The sequence below is a fragment of the Podarcis gaigeae genome, assembly GCF_964106915.1.
Source record: "Podarcis gaigeae genome assembly, chromosome: 17".
Taxonomy (NCBI): Eukaryota; Metazoa; Chordata; class Lepidosauria; order Squamata; family Lacertidae; genus Podarcis; species Podarcis gaigeae.
Genome location: NC_139694.1, coordinates 7,114,982 through 7,134,578, shown reverse-complemented (window position 1 = coordinate 7,134,578; position 19,597 = coordinate 7,114,982). Strand labels below are relative to the sequence as shown.

The following is a 19,597-nucleotide window of genomic DNA, read 5'->3' as shown; positions in this document are numbered from 1 at the left end:
CACCAGATGTCAAAGAGAACAACAACAACAGACTTTTAGAAGACATCTGAAGGCAGCCCAGTGTTTTAGTATTTTTTTGGAAGCCGCCCAGAGTGTCTGGGGAAGCCCAGCCAGATGGGCGGGGTATAAATAATAAATTATTATTATTATTATTATTATTATTATTATTATTATTAGGCTCTCAGGCTGCTGCAAATGTTTCTCCACTCTTGCTCCAGGGTCTTAGCTTCCCTTCAGAACTAAAAATGGCAAATGTTTCCAGGAGATGACTTTGGCAGAATTCAGCTTAAGCCAGCCTGATGCAGCAAAATGACTGAAGGAAATGCAACTGACCTGCGCTATGCAAGGAGGTCAAAGTCAGATAGCTCCGCTGTGCTCCCTGACCTTACTGATGTTAAGTTTATCCTGCGGTTCTATTATCTACCTCATGCACTGCAGACAAAGCGGAATCTTGCAGCTTACCCTTCTTATTTATTACCACGCAGGCTTTTTGTCAGCTTGCAGAGTGTTTTTAATGAAGAAAGCCTTGTTTTCTTGTTCTCTAGGTACCAGAAGCTACAAATCAAGATTTATTGCCATGTGTACATAAACGGAACAGAACGTGTCTACCATTTGGAAGAGGGAGGAGAGCAAAGAAAAGAAAAGAAAAACCTTTTCTCACTACATAAATCAACACAGAAAGCATGGACTGGACTGTTGAGCAGCACAACTTGAAATTGCCACAGCTGATTCTTCATGCCTAAAGCCAAATAGCAAACTTGTCAGCTGAGGGAGAAAAAAAGGCATTCCAAAGGGAAGTCCGCCACAAACATGACTTGCATTGAAATGACAAAGAACATCTGATTTGAAGTAAGGGAATCTTATTCCAAAAGTTATGTGGTCCTACTAAAATCTGCCATGTTTTTGAGTATCCAAACAAGGCTTTTATTTCATGGTTATCAGTGAGTATTATATATTCAGTGATATTAACATCCTTATGCTATGTTAACTGCTTGGTATCGTCATCTTTTGTCACCTTAACAAATCCCTTAATAAGAATTACTTTCTTTTGTTGTTTAGCTTAATGTCCACCTGACAATTCTGGCATTGACAATCACCAGGAATGAGTTGTTCCCTGACTAAGGAGGTACTGAAATGGATTGTTGGACTGGCCAAGATAAGAATGTTCTAGAAATCAGGCCATATCAGATGAGTTTTATTTGATGAACTTTTACATAGTAGTTTACCTGTCTGTTATCTATATTCACAATTTCAGTTCATGATGCTATACAGTAGCTATGAGCTGTTTTGGCACATAATGGTTGCTGGGGGACAGAGAAAAGAGAGAGAGACCAACAACGCTCTCATTTCTAATTCGCTATAAATCCTGCATTGTGTTGTGACCATGAAATATACAACTGCATTTGCCACAATGGTTCCACAACATAAACACTATAAATCCCATGATACAATGAGCATGCGCATATAGACCCTCTAAATATTAGTGTATATATCCAGAAATTCTGGAGACATCGCCTTACATGATTCTGGGTTAGCATGGCTTGGATCAGATTTCTCCAGGGAAATTCAGATCAGCAGTTAAGTGCCCTTAACAAAAACGGGGAAGAAAACTCTTGTGTGCTTTTTAAGCAAGTTGCTTTTTCAAAGCTTAAGACCTCCTTGCATTTCTGAAGAAGATCTCTCTCATTACCCTTATGGCCAAAGGATGAATTTCTCTCATTTGTGAAGTGAGAAGATCTCAAGGGATGACTATTTACTGTCACGCGACATGGCTTCCTGTGAGATCACACCATTCCGCAAAGTCTTCTCCGTGTGGCTTTATTTTCGCCCTCGTTAAAAATACGACTCAAACTGCCCTTCTTGTTCTCTGAATGCCAGGCTCGTGAAATCACAAGGCATGCTTGTCACGTTCTGTTGTAAAGCTAAGCGACTGTTTGACGAGACCAACAATACTCTGAGGCTAATAAAACAACAACTCCAAACTAAACTCTTATACGGCCCTTCAGAGAGTCAACGGCACACACTCCAGATGTCATTCATGGCTTTAATGAATCGGGAGGCTAGGCTTTTTCTAGCCTAGTTGCCCTCAAGCGAGAGAGCCAAAAGGAACACTGTGTGGCAAGTGAGGAGAGCACACAGATTTCCCATTAGCCGAAAGAAACGAGAAGAGATGCAATTCAAATTAATACACTTAATTAAGAAACAACAACGACTCAATTGTCAGAATCTATTATCAGAAATCGACAAAAGACAAACAAAAGGAAGAAAGATAACTCTGCAGTATTTCACGTTTAGCAAATTGCAAACTTCAGTACCGACTCACTGTTTTTTAAAAGGAGGAATATTTCTGTGTGCGACAAACACCTTTCATTCAAAGCCATAACCCAGAGGTCAACTCAAACCTCCCCATTTTCTTTACTGCCCCCGCAAGCCAACACCACTAGCAGCCTTGTCACCTATAGGACATGTCCCATCCATGACATGAAGGGCTACTGAAAGTCATTTCTTAAAGGGGGGGGGGGACTTTCAAAAGATAGACCTTTCATTGAGCAAATATGGATACACTGAAAAATCCTGTGGATCAAATATAAATTTGTGAATTGGTGAAAGCACAGTTGCATCCCCTATGAGCAAAAAAACCATTTAAACAAACAAAAAAAGCAACTAAGAGCATTTTAGAACGATCAGAGGACTGCTGGGATAATGCATATTATTTATCAAGTCTCTGTATCAGAATATTTTGCAATTGTACTGCCAGTAAGATCATAATCAGAGCTTAACACTGTTTAAGGAAACTACTGTCTGCAACCCGAAAAGGATTGTGTTGGGGCGTGGGGGGAAATGAATACCTGAAAGAATTATGATTACTAATTTATACTGCACATCACGGCGCATGGATTTCTTCAGCATTTCTGAAGAAAGCATGTTGCTGCCTTGAAGAGCTTACAATAGTTTTGACAGTAGGGAGAGAATGGAGGGATGGCAGAAGCAAGGGCAACAAGAGTTGAATGGACACGCTTGCAATTAAAATGCACTTAGGAGGCCTCATTTCATTTGAGAATGAAGATGAATGAAGATTAAGGGGTTGTATAACTGGAAACACTCTGCAAAGCAGCCTAAGATACAAGCGGCAAGTGTCACGTCTTATCAGCAATTATCGACATACGTGCCACGTTGAAAGAGAAACGTCTCTGGAAACCACGCAGATTACCTGGCCTGGGGAGCTTTGTTCACCTGGAACTTCAGGTGTGTGGAAGAAGAATTTATAGAAACCCTTGATCTCATCACTATTAGAAGGAATATTCACAATTCCACTGCGTGGTAACGAGGCCTTTTTGAAACAGCTTTGAGTCAGGAAACAATACTGACCTGTTCAATCCCTAGCTTACAACAGGAGACATAATTTTTATAGGATGAAGCATTGCTATAAAAGTCCATCATTGCAATGGCCCCCTGAGGGCAACCGTAATGTATCATCTGTTGGGTTTTACTCTCTGCAACTCGGTGTCAGAAGTGGGAAGAAAGAGTTTACCCCAGAGAAAAGGTGCCACCAAGGGCAGTTCCAACTCTTTCTTTATAAACACACACACACACACACACACACACACACACACACACTGTGTACATGTGAAAGAAAAGCAACAGGGGGAACTCAGATACATTGTTGGGTAGATGTCAAACCTACTTATGCTGATTTAAGATTCTTGGATGGCGAAGATCAGGTGTAACCTGTTCAACTTAGAAGCGGGTGAGAACTTCAACAAAAAGCAAGATATTTCCCTGAACCCCATAAAAAGGTAAAAGGTAAAGGATCCCTGGACAATTAAGTCCAGTCAAAGGCGACTATGGGGTTGCGGCGCTCATCTCGCTTCAGGCCAAGGGAATCAGCGTTTGTCCACAAGACAGCTTTCTGGGTCATGTGGCCAGCATGACTAAACAGCTACTGGCGCATGGAGGACTGTGACGCGTTTCAGAGTGCATGGAAACACCATTTACCTTCCCGCTGCAGTGGTACCGATTTATCTACTCACACTTGCATGCTTTTGAACTGCTAGGCTGGCAGAAGCTGAGACGGAGTGCCAGGAGCTCACTCCGTTGCGTGGATTCGATCTGCCAACCTTCCAATCTAGCACAGTTCAAACCCAAAGCCATCCAAGATGCAGGAGGAAAAGGCTTCCTTCTTCCCAACCCTGCAGTCCAGAAGTCTTTGTGTGGCACAGAGCCTAGGGCTTGCCGATCAGAAGGTCGGCGGTTCGAATCCCTGTGACGGGGTGAGCTCCTGTTGCTCGGTCCCTGCTCCTGCCAACCTAGCAGTTCGAAAGCATATCAAAGTGCAAGTAGATAAATAGGTACCGCCCCGACGGGAAGGTAAACGGCGTTTCCGTGTGCTGCTCTGGTTCGCCAGAAGCAGCTTAGTCATGCTGGCCACATGACCCGGAAGCTGTACGCCGGCTCCCTCGGCCAGCAAACCCCAGAGTCGTCCGCGTCTGGACCTAACGGTCTAGGGTCCCTTTACCTTTACCTACCATGCACTCTAAGGCTTCACTGGTCTAAAATACAAGCTAGCTCTTTCCCCACCCAGCTACTTCACCCCTCAGTCACCTTTCCTTTCAGCTCTTATTGACATTCCAGTAGCCCGGCAGACTCCCACCCGACATGCCTCGGCGCTATGAAAACCATGCAATAAAACTATCAGAGCGCTTTGTGGTGCGACAGTGGGGAACGTGATGGATTCATTTATGAGCAAAGGTTTCTTCATGTGGTTGATTCTAGAGACATGGACCACCAAAGGAGAGATCTTGTCACACTTCAAGGCACCTCGGAAACTTGGTGGGAAAGGCGGGATTCCTTTTGTTCTAAGCCGAACAACTCAATAATAATAATAATAAAAGCACTCCGCTGTTTGCTTTGTTCTAACAGAGTTTACCCCCTTAAAGAAAGAGTTCATCACTAGCACCACAAGCCTGCAGCTGTTTAGCTATGTGGTATTTGGGGGGGGTGGGCGGGTGAGAAACTACCGTATTTTTTGCCCTATAGGACGCACTTTTCCCCCTCCAAAAATGAAGGGGAAATGTGTGTGTGTCCAATGGGGCGAATGCAGGCTTTCGCTGAAGCCTGGAGAGCGAGAGGGGTCAGTGCGCACCGACCCCTCTCGCTCTCCAGGCTTCAGGAGAGCCGCAGCGCCAGCCCCACAAGGTCAGGGGACAGTGGGGAGGCGGAACACTGCCATCCCGCTGTCTCCTGATGTGGTTTGGAGGCTGACGGCGGGGAGATGCATGCTTCTCCCCGCCGCAAGTTCCGGGGACAGCGGGGAGGCGCAGCGCATCCTCCCGCTGTCCCCGGACCTGATCTGCAGGCGGCGGTGGGGAGAAGAGCGCTTCTCCCCGCCGGCCCCACAAGCGCCTGGGGGGGAAAATAATTTTTTCCCCCTTTATTTCCCCCCCCCAAAACCTTGGTGCGTCCTATGGGCCGGTGCGTCCTATGGGGCGAAAAATACGGTAAATCAGGCCTGTACAACTTGTGACCCACCCAGTCAACAAGAGCCCACCACCTATGTATGATGCCCCATTAGGTCTCAGTACACGTCCTGGTTTTGCCTTCTGCCTGGAACTGCTAAAACAGACTTGTGAAGCGCTCAGAAGTCTGTACATGGCTGGTTAGTTGAATTTGGCTTAGGGAGCTACAAGCTGTGCACAGGGCCTGCACTAACTGCTGCAATGCTTTTCAGAAACATATCAGTCTAATTCATACAAACAGTTTAAAACCCAAGGCAGGGCTATAGCATTTAAGCAAATAAGTCTATGTGACATGGTGGAATCCTTCGCCCGCCCCCCAAAAAAACTCCACCATCACCTGTAACTGTCAGCATAAACAGCATTCGTTGCGCGTTTAAAAACAAAACGAAAACACCATCCACTGAGAATCAGCATAGCGTTGATTTCCATGAGTGGCTTCAGGAACACCAAAGCAAAATATTGGGCTGCTGCCCAGTAAGGAGGAAATTTGATCACAGAGGAAGAAGAAGGGTAAACGCAAAACAAACACACCACACTTTTGTTTCACTCTTCAGCCAAAGAATGACGGAAGCAGACGGCTCAGTAAGATAAACACTGAAAATCTGGGAATGCACGACCAGGAATAAGTCCCTGAATGTGGGGAATCACAGTAAGGGAGCCATTTCAGTAGGGGAAATCCTGGCAGTGCTTGCAGGCTTCATGTAAGGCAGAGGAACCATTCAGGTCAATGTGCAGAAATCGCAGCTAGCTGGCTGCATTGCATTCCTCTGCAGGAACACCAAAGTCCCTGGGATGCGGTCCAACTCCACATCCCCTGCCCTCTCCCAGCTGCGTCTTGCTTCCCATTTCCACAGTTCCTTGGAAGAGGAGAGGGCAAGCACTGGCAGGTTTGGAAAGGTAAACTCTCCTCAAGGACAAAAGGCTTGGTCCTCAGGCCTCCGGTTACTGAACCTCGAATTGAAAAACCATCTGAATGCACAATATATATATATATATAGTGCAATTCATGCTTTTTTGCACTCAACATCTTATGGCAGCTATTTTCCCTAAAAACATGAGACCAGGGCCCTGCAGGATCTGATTTCTTTCCGCAGGCCCTGTAAGACAGAGTTGTTCCACCTGGCCTTTGGCTTGGAGTCAGTTTGATTCCCTCCCCCTCTTTCTTTTTCCTTTCTCCTCCTGCGATGAGGCTGCATTTTAATTGTTTAATGTTTTAATGTTGTATTTTAATCTTGTTTTTAAGTTGTATTCATTCAACTTGTTTTTATTATTGGTTGTTAGCTGCCCTGAGCCCGGCCTTGGCTGGGGAGGGCAGGGTATAAATAATAATAATAATAATAATAATAATAATAATAATAATAATAATTAGCAAAGTCTCAAAGAGTTGAGCCACACAATCCCATGGTACAACCTCCCTAGGACTGTATCACTTCAGATTGCAAATAGGGAATTTAGTGCTGAGTGCGCCTCAATATTAAAAACAAAACAAGAACTCCCTGCACACACAGGTCTCCTCTTTGAAAAGCTACTTTTCCAAAACCACCACCACCACCACCAATATATATTTGTATCATAGCAATATTCATATTTGTATTACGGCATGTAATATTATAGTTGATCTCAATAGTTGAGTATGTCCTAGTTTTCATATCCCTTATTGTTTAGCTTAATGACCACCCTAACAAATCTGGTAGTGATGATCACCTGAAATGAGTCATCCCCGGATTAAGGAAGGAATGAAACTGATTATCAAACTGGCTTAGATCTGAATATTCTAAAATTCAGAACAGATTCGATTCGTTTTATTTGATGAACTTTCATATGGTACGTTGCCAGTCTATAGGAGGACTGTTGAGGATTTCTACACTTGTTACTATTCTTGTGCCGCCTCATTACAGAATGGTCGGGCCTTGGGGAGAGAAGAGAGAAAGCGAGAGAAACTAGTAAAACAATGGGTTTATTAAATGTTGAGGTGGGTGGGAGGGAGGAACGAAGAGCAGAAACAATTTAATCAGCAGCTAGAAGAGATAAAGTGTATTTTGTTAAAAGGCACCAGACAAACACTAAAAAAATCTGTGCACGTCCCTGGAGCATTACAACCAAATCTAGTAACTGTCATTCAAAGGAATACAGTCTGATGTTTGGAATTCTAAAATTCCTATGGGGTAGGCCTTTCTAGTGTCGATGCGAAGGAATGCTTTCTGTTTGCTCTTACTGAACCCAAGAAACCCCCACTTAAATTAAGTCACACCCATACAGTTTTAAATATATATATATATACTTACTTTAATGAAAGTGAATAGTCATGCTTGCTGGTTTGACTATTCCTCACTAGATAGCTACATTCTTTACACAACCGCAAGAGGTTTTCTGCATCTGTCCGACTGATTGCTCCATGATACCATCTGCAAGAGAAACCAAAAGCCGCACAGCAATCAAGCATTTGGGTAAACATGCCTTGAGTTTACAAAAGATCTCACAATATACCATATTTTTCGCTCTATAAGACGCACCAGACCACAAGACGCACCTAGTTTTTGGAGGAGGAAAACAAGAAGAAAAAAATTCTGAATCTCAGAAGCCAGAACAGGAAGAGGGATTGCTGCGCAGTGAAAGCAGTGATCCCTCTTGCTGTTCTGGCTTCTGGGATAGCTGTGCAGCCTGCATTCACTCCATAAGACGCACACACATTTCCCCTTACTTTTTAGGAGGGAAAAAGTGAGTCTTATAGAGCAAAAAATACGGTAATTGTTTTAGTGTTTTAAGGGCAACGTAAGTGTGGAGGACACAATTCACAAAAAGTTAAGCGCATGGATTTCAGTGGGAGAAGATCTACAAAATGTAGGGCAGGCAACTCTGGGGACATTCGTTTTGTAGAACTTCCATTCTGAACAGAACATTGTTTGTGTGTGTGCATCTATCTATTGCGATGCTAATGCCATATTTTGCATCCCTTTCCTAATACCCATCCTTTCCTTTTTCACTGACCTAGCAAGAATGGGTTTTATGAAAGCTTTTCACGATAATCCCAAGTTCTTCCTGATGATCACAAATAGTTCAGACCAAGTATGTAGAGTTTGTATTTTGTCGTCTCATTGCCCAATACTTCTTAAACAAACGTAATGGGGCATAATGATTGCATACTGTGCCCAGAATCAGTCTTATGTCCTTGTATTCCTGCTCTCCTATTCCTTGATACACTTTTGAAAAGGCAAGAGTCGCATTTTTAAAAAATTTAAGTTGATTACACTTTGTGTTAGGGCTATTTTTTCTAGAAAAAAAGGTGCCGGAACTGAGTTCCGGGGAGTTCCAGCTGAAAAAAAGCCCTGCTTTGTGCAAAAATGTAGGTGGTCACTGTTGGATGAAATCCTACAGAAGCGGTAAGAGATGCTTATTTCAAAGCCAGAGTGATAACTACAGATTTCAAAGTAGATCTCAAAAAGGGGGTGAGAGACACTTTTGATACCCAGTTGTGCTCTCAATATCCCTTAGGACAGCCTGAGCTGCTCAAAAACAACCCTTTTCATGGCAAACACCAAGGCCCAGATTTAGGTTTGATGGGGCCCTAAGGGCCCCATTATGTCCAGCTGTCCTTTGTCAACAACAAATTGCTGCTGTTTTTGTGTGTTGCATATATGCTATATGGTAATTTATGGACCTAATAGGTATTTGAACATAACAAAATATGTATTTTATCGAAGTCATTGTTGAACTGAAATACAATTAAGAAGAAGTTTATCTTATATTTTGGAAATGTACATCCAGTTTTTCCCCCTTAAAATTTTTTTGGGCCCCCCCCCCCAAGAGAGTGGGGCCCTAAGCTATTGCTTGTTTAGCTTATACATAAATCTGGCACTGCAAACACCAGATGTTCCAAACACTATTTCCTGTTGCATTTTCTAGGTGACCACCTAAAGCTTGTTTTAAGCATGCACTGATTTATTTAAAATGTGGTATGGCGCTGTGGGTTAAACCACAGAGCCTAGGACTTGCCGATTGGAAGGTCGGCGGTTCAAATCCCCATGACGGGGTGAGCTCCCGTTGCTCGGTTCCTGCTCTTGCCAACCTAGCAGTTATCTACGTCAAAGTGCAAGTAAATAGGTACCGCTCCAGCGGGAAGGTAAACGGCATTTCCGTGCGCTGCTCTGGTTCGCCAGAAGCGGCTTAGTCATGCTGGCCACATGACCCGGAAGCTGTACGCCGGCTCCCTTGGCCAATAAAGCGAGATGAGCGCTGCAACCCCCGAGTCGGTCACGACTGGGCCTAATGGTCAGGGGTCCCTTTACCTTTATGTGACCAGGCGGTTTGCAACACATACCCTAATTGTTTCACCTTTCCAGGTAAAGGAGTTGTGATCGCAATGCAAAGCAGAGACGCCGGTGAGAAAGGTCTGTTGCTAATCTGCAATGTAGGCACCATGGCCTTGGAAACCTCTTGCAAACAGACTTCTCCTGTTCTCCTCATCCACCTACACAACAAACTTCCAATTTGACTTACATTTGTTTTTCCAGTGGGATGGTCGGATCCACTCTCTCCCCCAGGATTCCACAGAATTCAGGGCTCCCATGCTTGATAGGTTTGAAGCCTCCCCCTGGTGCTCGGAGCTGTCGACGCCGATCGTTCGAAGATGGGGAAGGTGAAGACTGCCTCATTTCTCCCCCATTGAACTGGGCTGAAAGAAACATTCAGGCAAAGCGATTACCTCCCTGCAAATAGAAGGGCCCTGCAAAATCTTCAGCAGCACCCAGTCCCAAAGGAAGTTCTGATCAGCTGATTCGCTTAAGGAAGCTCATCAGCAAAAACCCTGTGCAAGGGCTTCCACTTGTGTGGTGGGGCTTTCTTCTCCCCCCCAAAAGGCTCTGAGGGATGAAGTGAAGGACATGAGGCAGGAGTTGGTAATGCAGGTGAGCTGTGCACAAGCAAGCTGCCGGCCAGCTCTGCAGAGGCTCCTTTTATTGACACAATATGCAAACCCAGGCAGATACATTTTGGGCTGTGACCATAATAATAATAATAATAATAATAATAATAATAATTTATTATTTATACCCCGCCCATTTGGCTGAGTTTCCCCAGCCACTCTGGGTGGCTCCCAATCAAATGTTAAAAACAGTACAGCATTAAATATTAAAAACTTCCCTGAACAGGGCTGCCTTCAGATGTCTTCTAAAGATAGGATAGCTGCTTATTTCCTTCACATCTGAAGGAAGGGTGTTCCACAGGCTGGGAGCCACTACCGAAAAGGCCCTCTGTCTGGTTCCCTGTAACCTCACTTCTAGCAATGAGGAAACCACCAGAAGGCCCTCAGCGCTGGATCTCAGGCTGAACGATGGGGGTGGAGACGCTCCGCTCCTTCAGGTATACAGGACCGAGGCCGTTTAGGGCTTTAAAGGTCAGCACCAACACTTTACACATCTTCCAGTCCCGAGATCGTTATTTTGGTACCTGTTTCCACTGCGTCATTTTCCCCTTGCACAATGTATGACGAAGGAGACAAAGGTCACAGACAAAAAGGTCACAGACAGGACACGCAAGACTACTGAGACTGCAAAAGGTTAGACAGAGGGCAAGATGTTCAGACAGCTGTGGCCTTATCTGTGAGGGGGAGTGTGCTCTGCACCCCAAAATCACGAGGGCAGACAGCTAAGGCTGCCCCCGGGCGGGAGTGTGCTCCACAACCCAGCGGTCATTCCTACAGAGGGGATTGGGAGAACCCCCAGAAAAGTGTGCAGTGGGGAGGAGGAGGGTTATTCCACTTTGCAAGCTGCAATGCTTGTGTTGACAGGGCATTCGCCATAGGGCAAGGAGGGCGCTCATGGGTGAGCTTTTCCTCTGCAAACAGTTCCAGAGGGTTTCGAGAAAGCTGAAGCCACGGTACAGCGCTGAAACATGACACTAACCATTTCCCTTTGCAATCGCACCGATTTCATCAGCTGTTGGAATAGACGGTTAGGATGGATAAGCAGATTTGTAAGTACAATATGGGGGTAGACTGATTTTTCTGGCAGCCAACTGCAGGAGGCAAAGCTGGGATGATATTCCCTGTGATTGATATTTGTGCTGCAAGCAAGAACAACACCCAGCTTTATTAAACAGAGACAAAGGACATAAATAAGGGACGCGGGTAGTGCTGTGGTTTAAACCACAGAGCCTAGGACTTGCCGATCAGAAGGTTGCCAGTTCGAATCCCCACGGCGGGGTGAGCTCCCGTTGCTCGGTCCCTGCTCCTGCTAACCTAGCAGTTCGAAAGCACGTCAAAGTGCAAGTAGATAAATAGGTACCGCTCTGGCAGGAAGGTAAACGGCGTTTCCGTGTGCTGCTGTGGTTCGCCAGAAGCGGCTTAGTCATGCTGGCCACATGACCCGGAAGCTGTACGCCGGCTCCCTCGGCCAATAAAGCGAGATGAGTGCCGCAACCCCAGAGTCGTCCACGACTGGACCTAATGGTCAGGGGTCCCTTTAGATTTTTTTAAGGACATAACTATGTTACAGATTTACACTGGCTTAACAGCCATTCCCTCTCTGCAGGTTTCAGGTTCAATCACCGTAAGGGACAGCTGTATATTCCTGTATTGCAGGGGGTCAGACTAGACGATCTCAGGGTCTCTTCCAACTCTATAATAAGAATTTTAAAAGGGCTCATTCCCCAACACACAACAATGATGGACGATAGTTAAGAGTGAGAAGAAATGCCCTAATACCTTAACAAGGGAGATATATATATACATATCACATATCTTAGAATGGTATTATGCAGTGCTTTCCCCCCCATAAAATTTTTTAGGGGTACTCTCATTTTACTATATTGAGGCCAGACTTACATTCACAAAATGTTTAGGGGTATGCGTCCCCCTGCATCCCCCCAGGGGAAAAAAGCACTGGTATTATGGTAAATTATTTTCAGCATAGGGACATCAGTTGCTGGAGACAAGACTAGGCAACTTTTTGGAGGGTAAAGCCTTTCCCGTATCTGTAGACTTTCTCTCAATTGCTTTATCATGTGTAAAACTATAAAACAGGGAACAGCAGCCCTAAGTATTTATATTATTTCCTGGCAAGTAACAGTAGACTTATTTGACAGGAAAAAAACCTGTATTTCTTTTAGGAAGCTAGACAGACTCCTATAATACTCATCAAACCATATGCCAGAGTTTCTTTACTGAACCAGCAGCTTAGTTTTTGGGAGATTTTTTGGGTGAAGCAGGAGGGAGAACGAAAAGGGATTCACCTCTTGAGTAAAACCACCCCCCTCTTATTACAGATTTACCCTGCTGTTCACAACAGGAATCTCCCGACTCCTTCCTCACTCTCCCTGGAATTATGGTAAGCTTGGAGGCATTACTCTTACTTCCATTCCCCCCCTCAACATCTGGATCACCAATGTACCACAAAGCAATTCAAGGATTAGTACTCTGCTTTGGCTAGTACCAAAGGGACGCGGGTGGCACTGTGGGTTAACCCACAGAGCCTAGGACTTGCCGATCGGAAGGTCGGCGGTTTTAATCCCCACGACGGGGTGAGTTCCTGTTGCTCAGTCCCAGCTCCTGCCCACCTATCAGTTCCAAAGCACATCAAAGTGTAAGTAGATCAACAGGTACCGCTCCGGCAGGAAGGTAAACGGCATTTCTGTGCACTGCTCTGGTTGGCCAGAAGCGGCTTAGTCATGCTGGCCACATGACCCGGAAGCTGTACGCCGGCTCCCTCGGCCAATAAAGCGAGATGAGCGCCGCAACCCCAGAGTCAGTCACGACTGGACCTAATGGTCAGGGGTCCCTTTATCTTTACCTTAAAGGACCCTTGGACGGTTAAGTCCAGTCAAAGGCGACTATGGGGTTGCAGGGTTCATCTCGCTCTCAGGCCAAGGGAGCTGGCGTTTGTCCACAGACAGCTTTCCAGGTCATGTGGCCAGCATGACTAAACCGCTTCTGGCACAATGGAACACAGTGACAGAAGCCAGAGAGCACAGAAATGCCGTTTACCTTCCCACTGCAGTGATACCTATTTATCTACTTGCACTGGTGTGCTTTTGAACTGCTAGGTTGGCAGGAGCTGGGACAGAGCAGGAAGAGCTCACTCTGTCACAGGAATTCGAACCCCTGACCTTCTGATTGGCAAGCCCAAGAGGCTCAGTGATTTAGACCACAGCGCCACCCGTGTCCCATTAACCAGATTTAACCAGATTTAATATAAATAATGGTAGGCAATCCCATTACAAAGCATAGTTTTACATCCCAGCATGCTGATTATCCTTTTACCATAGTTATAGCATTTCTGCACTGGGTCAGATAAAAAAGACAACATGCAGCAAACAATTAAAAATGGAAGCCATCTTGCAGTATTGGGGCATACATTCTTGTCTACTTCACCCTGTGTGCATGGAGAAAAAAGGCATGCATGTGTCCGCGGTAACATTACAGACTTTTTTTTAAAAGTGTGGGTGCAGAACCCATGTAGAGAGTCTTATCTGAGGGGGCCTTTAAACGGCACTGCATGAAAGGTATAATTACAGAATTGGTTCATGAATATTAAATGTGCAAAAGCTCATGGAATCATAATCGAGAAGCAAAGGTGCTGGAAAGAATTAACCAATTTAAATGGTTCATAAAATTTAATTATGTTTCACTTATTTATTCTGCTAAATAAGAAATATCTTTAATGTTGTTGATCTTTGGTGAGAAAACCTGCACATAATCCTTTGAAAGAATATTTGTGTTGAGACAAATCACCCAGCCAAACACCATGGAAGGAACCTAATTCATTTACAACAACCTGCAAGTAATTAAAAGCTGCAAGCAATTAAAAGAAGCCTTATTTAACATGTGAGAAGTCAAACAAGAAACTCTCTTAGGGGTGTGTGTGTAGATGGGAAGGAAATGACACACTGAAATGACAAAATACTGACTTTAACATTTATCAAGCGCAGCATAATTTTTACTGGGGAATTTGGTCCGTCAAACTGGAGACACATTCTAAACGGCCTCAGCCCAGTATACCTGAAGGAGCATCTCCACGCCCATTGTTTAGCCCACACACAGAGGTCCAGCTCCGAGGGCCTTCTGGCGGTTCCCTCACTGCAAGAAGTGAGGTTACAGGGAACCAGGTAGAGGGCCTTCTCGGTAGTGGCGCCCGCCCTGTGGAACGCCCTCCCATCAGATGTCAAAGAGATAAACAACTACCTGACATTCAGAAGACATCTTAAGGCAGCCCTGTTCAGGGAAGTTTTTAATGTATGGCATCTTAGTGTATTTTTGGTCTTTGTGGAAGCTGCGCAGAGTGGCTGGGGAAACCCAGCCAGATGGGCGGGGTACAAATAAAAAATTATTATTATTCTATTCTTACCTGCTTGTTGCAGCAGCAGCAGGAGGAGACACTCATGTACTTTCCCCAGCCTGACTAATCTCTGTCTCTTGGCCTCCCTCCTCCCAGTTGCCTGCTTCGCGATTCTGGACTTCTCTCTGCCAGACTCTCCCTTTTCACCAAGCCCTGTTACCTCTTCAGCTTCTGACACCTCCCCCCCCCCCCGTCTTCTCCCTCTGACCACTTCTTGTCGTCCCACCATCACTCCCTGGGCTCTGAGCCTTCATCCCTTGGGGGTCTCCCACCTGGTTCCTCCCACCATTCCTCTGTGTCCAACCTGTCAATGACATCTATGGACGCCCCAAGATCAATCTGAAATATGAAGCTGTGTTATTTTAATGTGCAGTACAGTTCAAGTAAAGGGACGTGGGTGGCGCTGTGGTCTAAACCACAGAGCCTAGGGCTTGCCGATCAGAACGTTGGCGGTTCGAATCCCTGCGACGGGGTGAGCTCCCGTTGCTCGGTCCCTGCTCCTGCCAACCTAGCAGTTCGAAAGCATGTCAAAGTGCAAGTAGATAAATAGGTACAGCTCCGGTGGGAAGGCAAACGGTGTTTCCGTGCGCTACTCTGGTTCGCCAGAAGCGGCTTAGTCATGCTGGCCACATGACCCGGAAGCTGTACGCCGGCTCCCTTGGCCAAGAAAGAGAGATGAGCGCCGCAACCCCAGAGTCATCCACGACTGGACCTAATGGTCAGGGGTCCCTTTACCTTTAAGTGCAGTTCACTTTCCTCAAACTGCCTAATGTTATGGTGTGGTTTTGCCCCTAACCTATTGTCAGGGAATGGTCTCAAGACGAGGATTGGGGAATGCATTCTATGGCAGACCAGCTACTCTCTGATGGAGAGCAGGAGGGGGAAGAGTCCCTTGACCACAGCGCGTTCAGAAGAAAAGAGAGACAGAAGCTGAACAGCTAAGGGAGGATTCAGGTAGGTAGCCATGTTGGTCTGACGCAGTCGAAATAATAATAATAAAAAATGTTCAGTAGCACCTTAGAGACCAACTAAGTATACCCAGAACAAACTTGGTGCTACTGAACAATTTTTTTATTTATTTTGAGCTTAGGGAGGAGTTATCCAGTTACGAGATAATGACAAGGGAGCCAGAAGGGAGGGGGCAGCTAGTCGAGACGTCACTTGAGAGTGTGGGTGTCTACATGCAGAGGGCCGGGAGGCCAGCTGGCAAGCCCCAGCTCAGCCGACTCCTTCTATCAGCCCGTGCTCTGACCTAAATCAGCGACCCATGCTTCAAAGCCAGGGCGTGCTATCAGCAGAGAGAAGTGTGCACACAGAATAGGCATGAGGCTTGTGGAAGCATACTCTATCTACAGATTTATTAATCATAAATCAGGACAAAGAAACATGTCGTCTCTCTCTCATGTCGTCTCAGAGAGAAGGGGAAAAGCAAAAGCTATACACAATGGAGGTTCCCAGCGTACTGTGCTGGAATGTAAACAGACATGTGACACCTAACAATCCCATGTCTGTTCCTTAAGGTGGAACGGACATCTCAACAGTGACTGACCACGGAGGTCCAAACGTATCAGAGAGCAAAGGAGGCAGAAGGGGAGGGGGAGGAACTTCCCATTGGCGTCTTGACTGCTGTGGAAGTCGGATTTAGAGTAGCCAACTGCCCTCCTTGCGGAGAGCTGTATATTTGTGCTTGCAACATGATGCTACAATAAAAGGACTATAAATCTATCAACTGCTTGTTAATCCTTATCTGTGAAGGGAGAGGAGGACTCTCCATGCCTGACACCTATTAAGAGGGAGACAAGGCAAAAGGTGCAGCGCAGAGAGGTGCACAAGGATGCAAGCCTGACCATGCCCTATATCCAAGCCCATGGGTTCTGCTGCTCCTGCCCAGGAATGCAACATGTCCCCATGGCCTGTGCCACTTCTGGTACCCAAGCCATAGGTTGGGTATAGGTTGGGTACTCTTGGGTTTATTTATTGAAAGCTATTAGAACTCTGGGGAATATATTCTCCAGCTTTCGCAAACAAGCCCATAGCTGTGAGGCCAAGAGATTTCGTATATTTTGTTATTCACAATTCACGAGTATTTTTCAGCACACAAATTTGCCCTCCAGCTGGAGGTGTTTTGCTGTGGTAAGAATCATGCGCTAAATATTCAGATTGCTGTTTCGGTGTCAGACAGACAACTGAGCTACTGTTTTAGCTTTTCATATACCGCCTACAAAACGGGGGTGGGGGGGTGGGGGGGAACATGTCTAGATTGCACATAATCACCACACCTGTGTGGGAAGCAGCAGCGGCAGCAGCTTAGGCATTCACTGAATTTGGAAAACAATCAAAACTAATAACTTCAAAGAAGTTCAAACATGTTTACTGTGCAGTTCCAATGCATCAGAACAAGAATAGCAATCAACCCACGGCGTAGCAGTAGACTTTGAAAAAAACTGTTGCCCACTTTGATGAATACACAACTCATATGAGAATTTTAAAAAACACAGAGAGGCACACACGCAGAGGGAGTCTTCCTATAATGAAATCTGTAACGGAGAACATATTCTGAAATACTTCAGAATGGGTAGAGGGAGCGGCGCTTTCTTCGATACCCACTGGGGAAAAACCTGCTTTTCCCCATACTGATAATGAGATGTTTTTTGGTAGAGAAACCTTGCATTTTACAATTAACATGTGCACTCCAAGTCATTTCAATATGGTGAGCGGAATCTATGGAAACCTCAATATCTGAAGACTTATTGATGAAGCTGGAAAGAATGGTTGTCACTAGGGAAAGCTTAGCATGACTGACAGACCGGTCATATGTTTGCTGACTTTGATGGAAGTTCCAAAGAGAACCATGGGACTTGCTCCCAAGTAACTGTACAAGCCTGAGATGGCTAATTGCCATTTCTAAAGATTATCCTACTATTTCTTAGGGCCTTGCCTGATGAAAGGCTTGCAGGGAAATGTCTGTCAGAGACTGGTTGGTTTTTACCAAGAGGAGGGAAACATGGCTCGATCTTGTGTGGAGAGTTTGAAAGTAGGCCTGAGGTTCATCTGCTTCCTCTACCCCTATGAAGTCTCTGGGTTTCACAACTGGGGTTAAAAGATACCCCACATTCATATAAATGTTGTACCTCGTAGTTGAAGAATTCATTTCTAGGCCTAGTGAGAGGAGCAGGAGAAACGTATGTGAGCCCATGCAAGGGAGGAAGGAGGCCGAGGAAGATAATGGCCAAAATGGCACTCTAGCCAAAGAATGGCTGGTATGGCTAACAGTAGACTGCATAGCAAAGAGAGGACATCCTTGGGCCACAAGACTAAGACTCCTATCATCCCTAACCACTGGCCATGCTGGCTGCGAGTCAGGAGTCCAACCACATCCAGAAAGCATCTAGAATCTAGAAATTTGTCATTCCCAGCTGCTGCTGTTGATGTTCATGCTTTTTTATTTTATATGCTAAAGCTGCTTGGATACCTTCTTTAAGTTTAAATAAGCTTTAAGCCTTGGGGCTGAGGAAACTAACCTCAGCTTCTAATCCAATGATAGTCAACTTGGTGCCCTCCAAATGTTCTGCACTACAGCAACCATCATCCTTGACCACTGGCCGTGCAAGTGGGGACTGATGGGAGTTGTAGTCCAAAACAGATGGAGGGCTAAGAGAAAAAGATTTGGCTAGATGGGCTGCAAAGGGGTAAGGATTCTGCACTCCTCGCCCACACTCCCCTTCTCAGTCCCCCCCCCCCATTAACCTCCCAACTTCTGGGTGTCTGTGACAAGTCAAGGTTAAACAGTTTAAACACACACCTGAACTTGCGGCCATCGCATCCAGGTTGACCCTTAAGAGACTGATATTTGGGGGGGAGGGGGTTTCATGATTTAAAGAAAATATCGAGGGGGAGGGCACCTGTGCAGTTTGCAGCTCTAGGTACCAGAGATTTCTGGGTTAAAGAAGGCAATAACCTTTCTAGTCCTGATGCTCTGTGGGTATTGTGGGCTTCTCAACTCCCATTACCTCTCAGCAAGCATGGCTAACCATCGAGATGATGGGAGTTTTAGTTCAATGTCATCTGAAAAGCCCCACACTGGCTACCCCAGTTTTAGAGCTACATTGCCTCTGCAGATAAAAATAATAATTTAGGTATCATAGCTAACATGGTCCTCCTAGCTGTCTTGACATACAGCAATATTTTAATACCATATCTCCCTTTACTAGACAGCCAGGCCCAACATCCATTTGGGTAGATAAAAAGTGTCTACTCATCACAATAACAGCCGCCGCCGAAGTTTTCTGTGTGTACATAATTCCTGGCATCATACAGGGATGCCATAATTCATTCAGCTGCCTGGCTTGTCTTCCCAAATAACTTTCAAAGTTTGCTGGCAAGAGGAAGGCACCTCATCTGTTTGCACAAAAGTAGTGACAGTCTTCTGTCCAGCAGTCTAATGAGAATAAATAGCCCTACTACTGAGCAAATGCAAACAGTCGAGATCATAAAAGCCTTCTGATTGCCAAAGAACAAGTAGCAACCTTCTCCTGCAGCTGCTGTTTTGCTCATCATACATGATCAAACCAGGTATAGGGAATCCAAACAGAGGTCTATTCAGATACATACTACCAGCTGGGTACAGGCTACTCAAGGTATTTACTTAGGTCATTAAAATATGGAATTGGCTTTAAGAGCAATTAATGAGTGTCAAGTAATAAGCCCAATGCCTGGTGGAGACTGCACAGCAATAAAGAAAAGTTCCAGCTG

The 19,597-nt window shown here is 45.3% G+C and overlaps 1 protein-coding gene across 1 annotated transcript in view; it reads right to left on the bottom strand.

Moving 5' to 3' along the window:
- SHB (SH2 domain containing adaptor protein B) overlaps positions 1-19,597 on the bottom strand; it is a 162,688-nt gene that overhangs the window by 30,632 nt on the left and 112,459 nt on the right. The window contains exons 4-5 of the mRNA XM_083719217.1: positions 10,014-10,188; positions 7,802-7,921 (exon numbers count right to left, since the gene is read on the bottom strand). Coding sequence (XP_083575343.1) covers positions 7,802-7,921; positions 10,014-10,188 — 295 coding nt within the window. The remainder of the gene's footprint in view (positions 1-7,801; positions 7,922-10,013; positions 10,189-19,597) is intronic.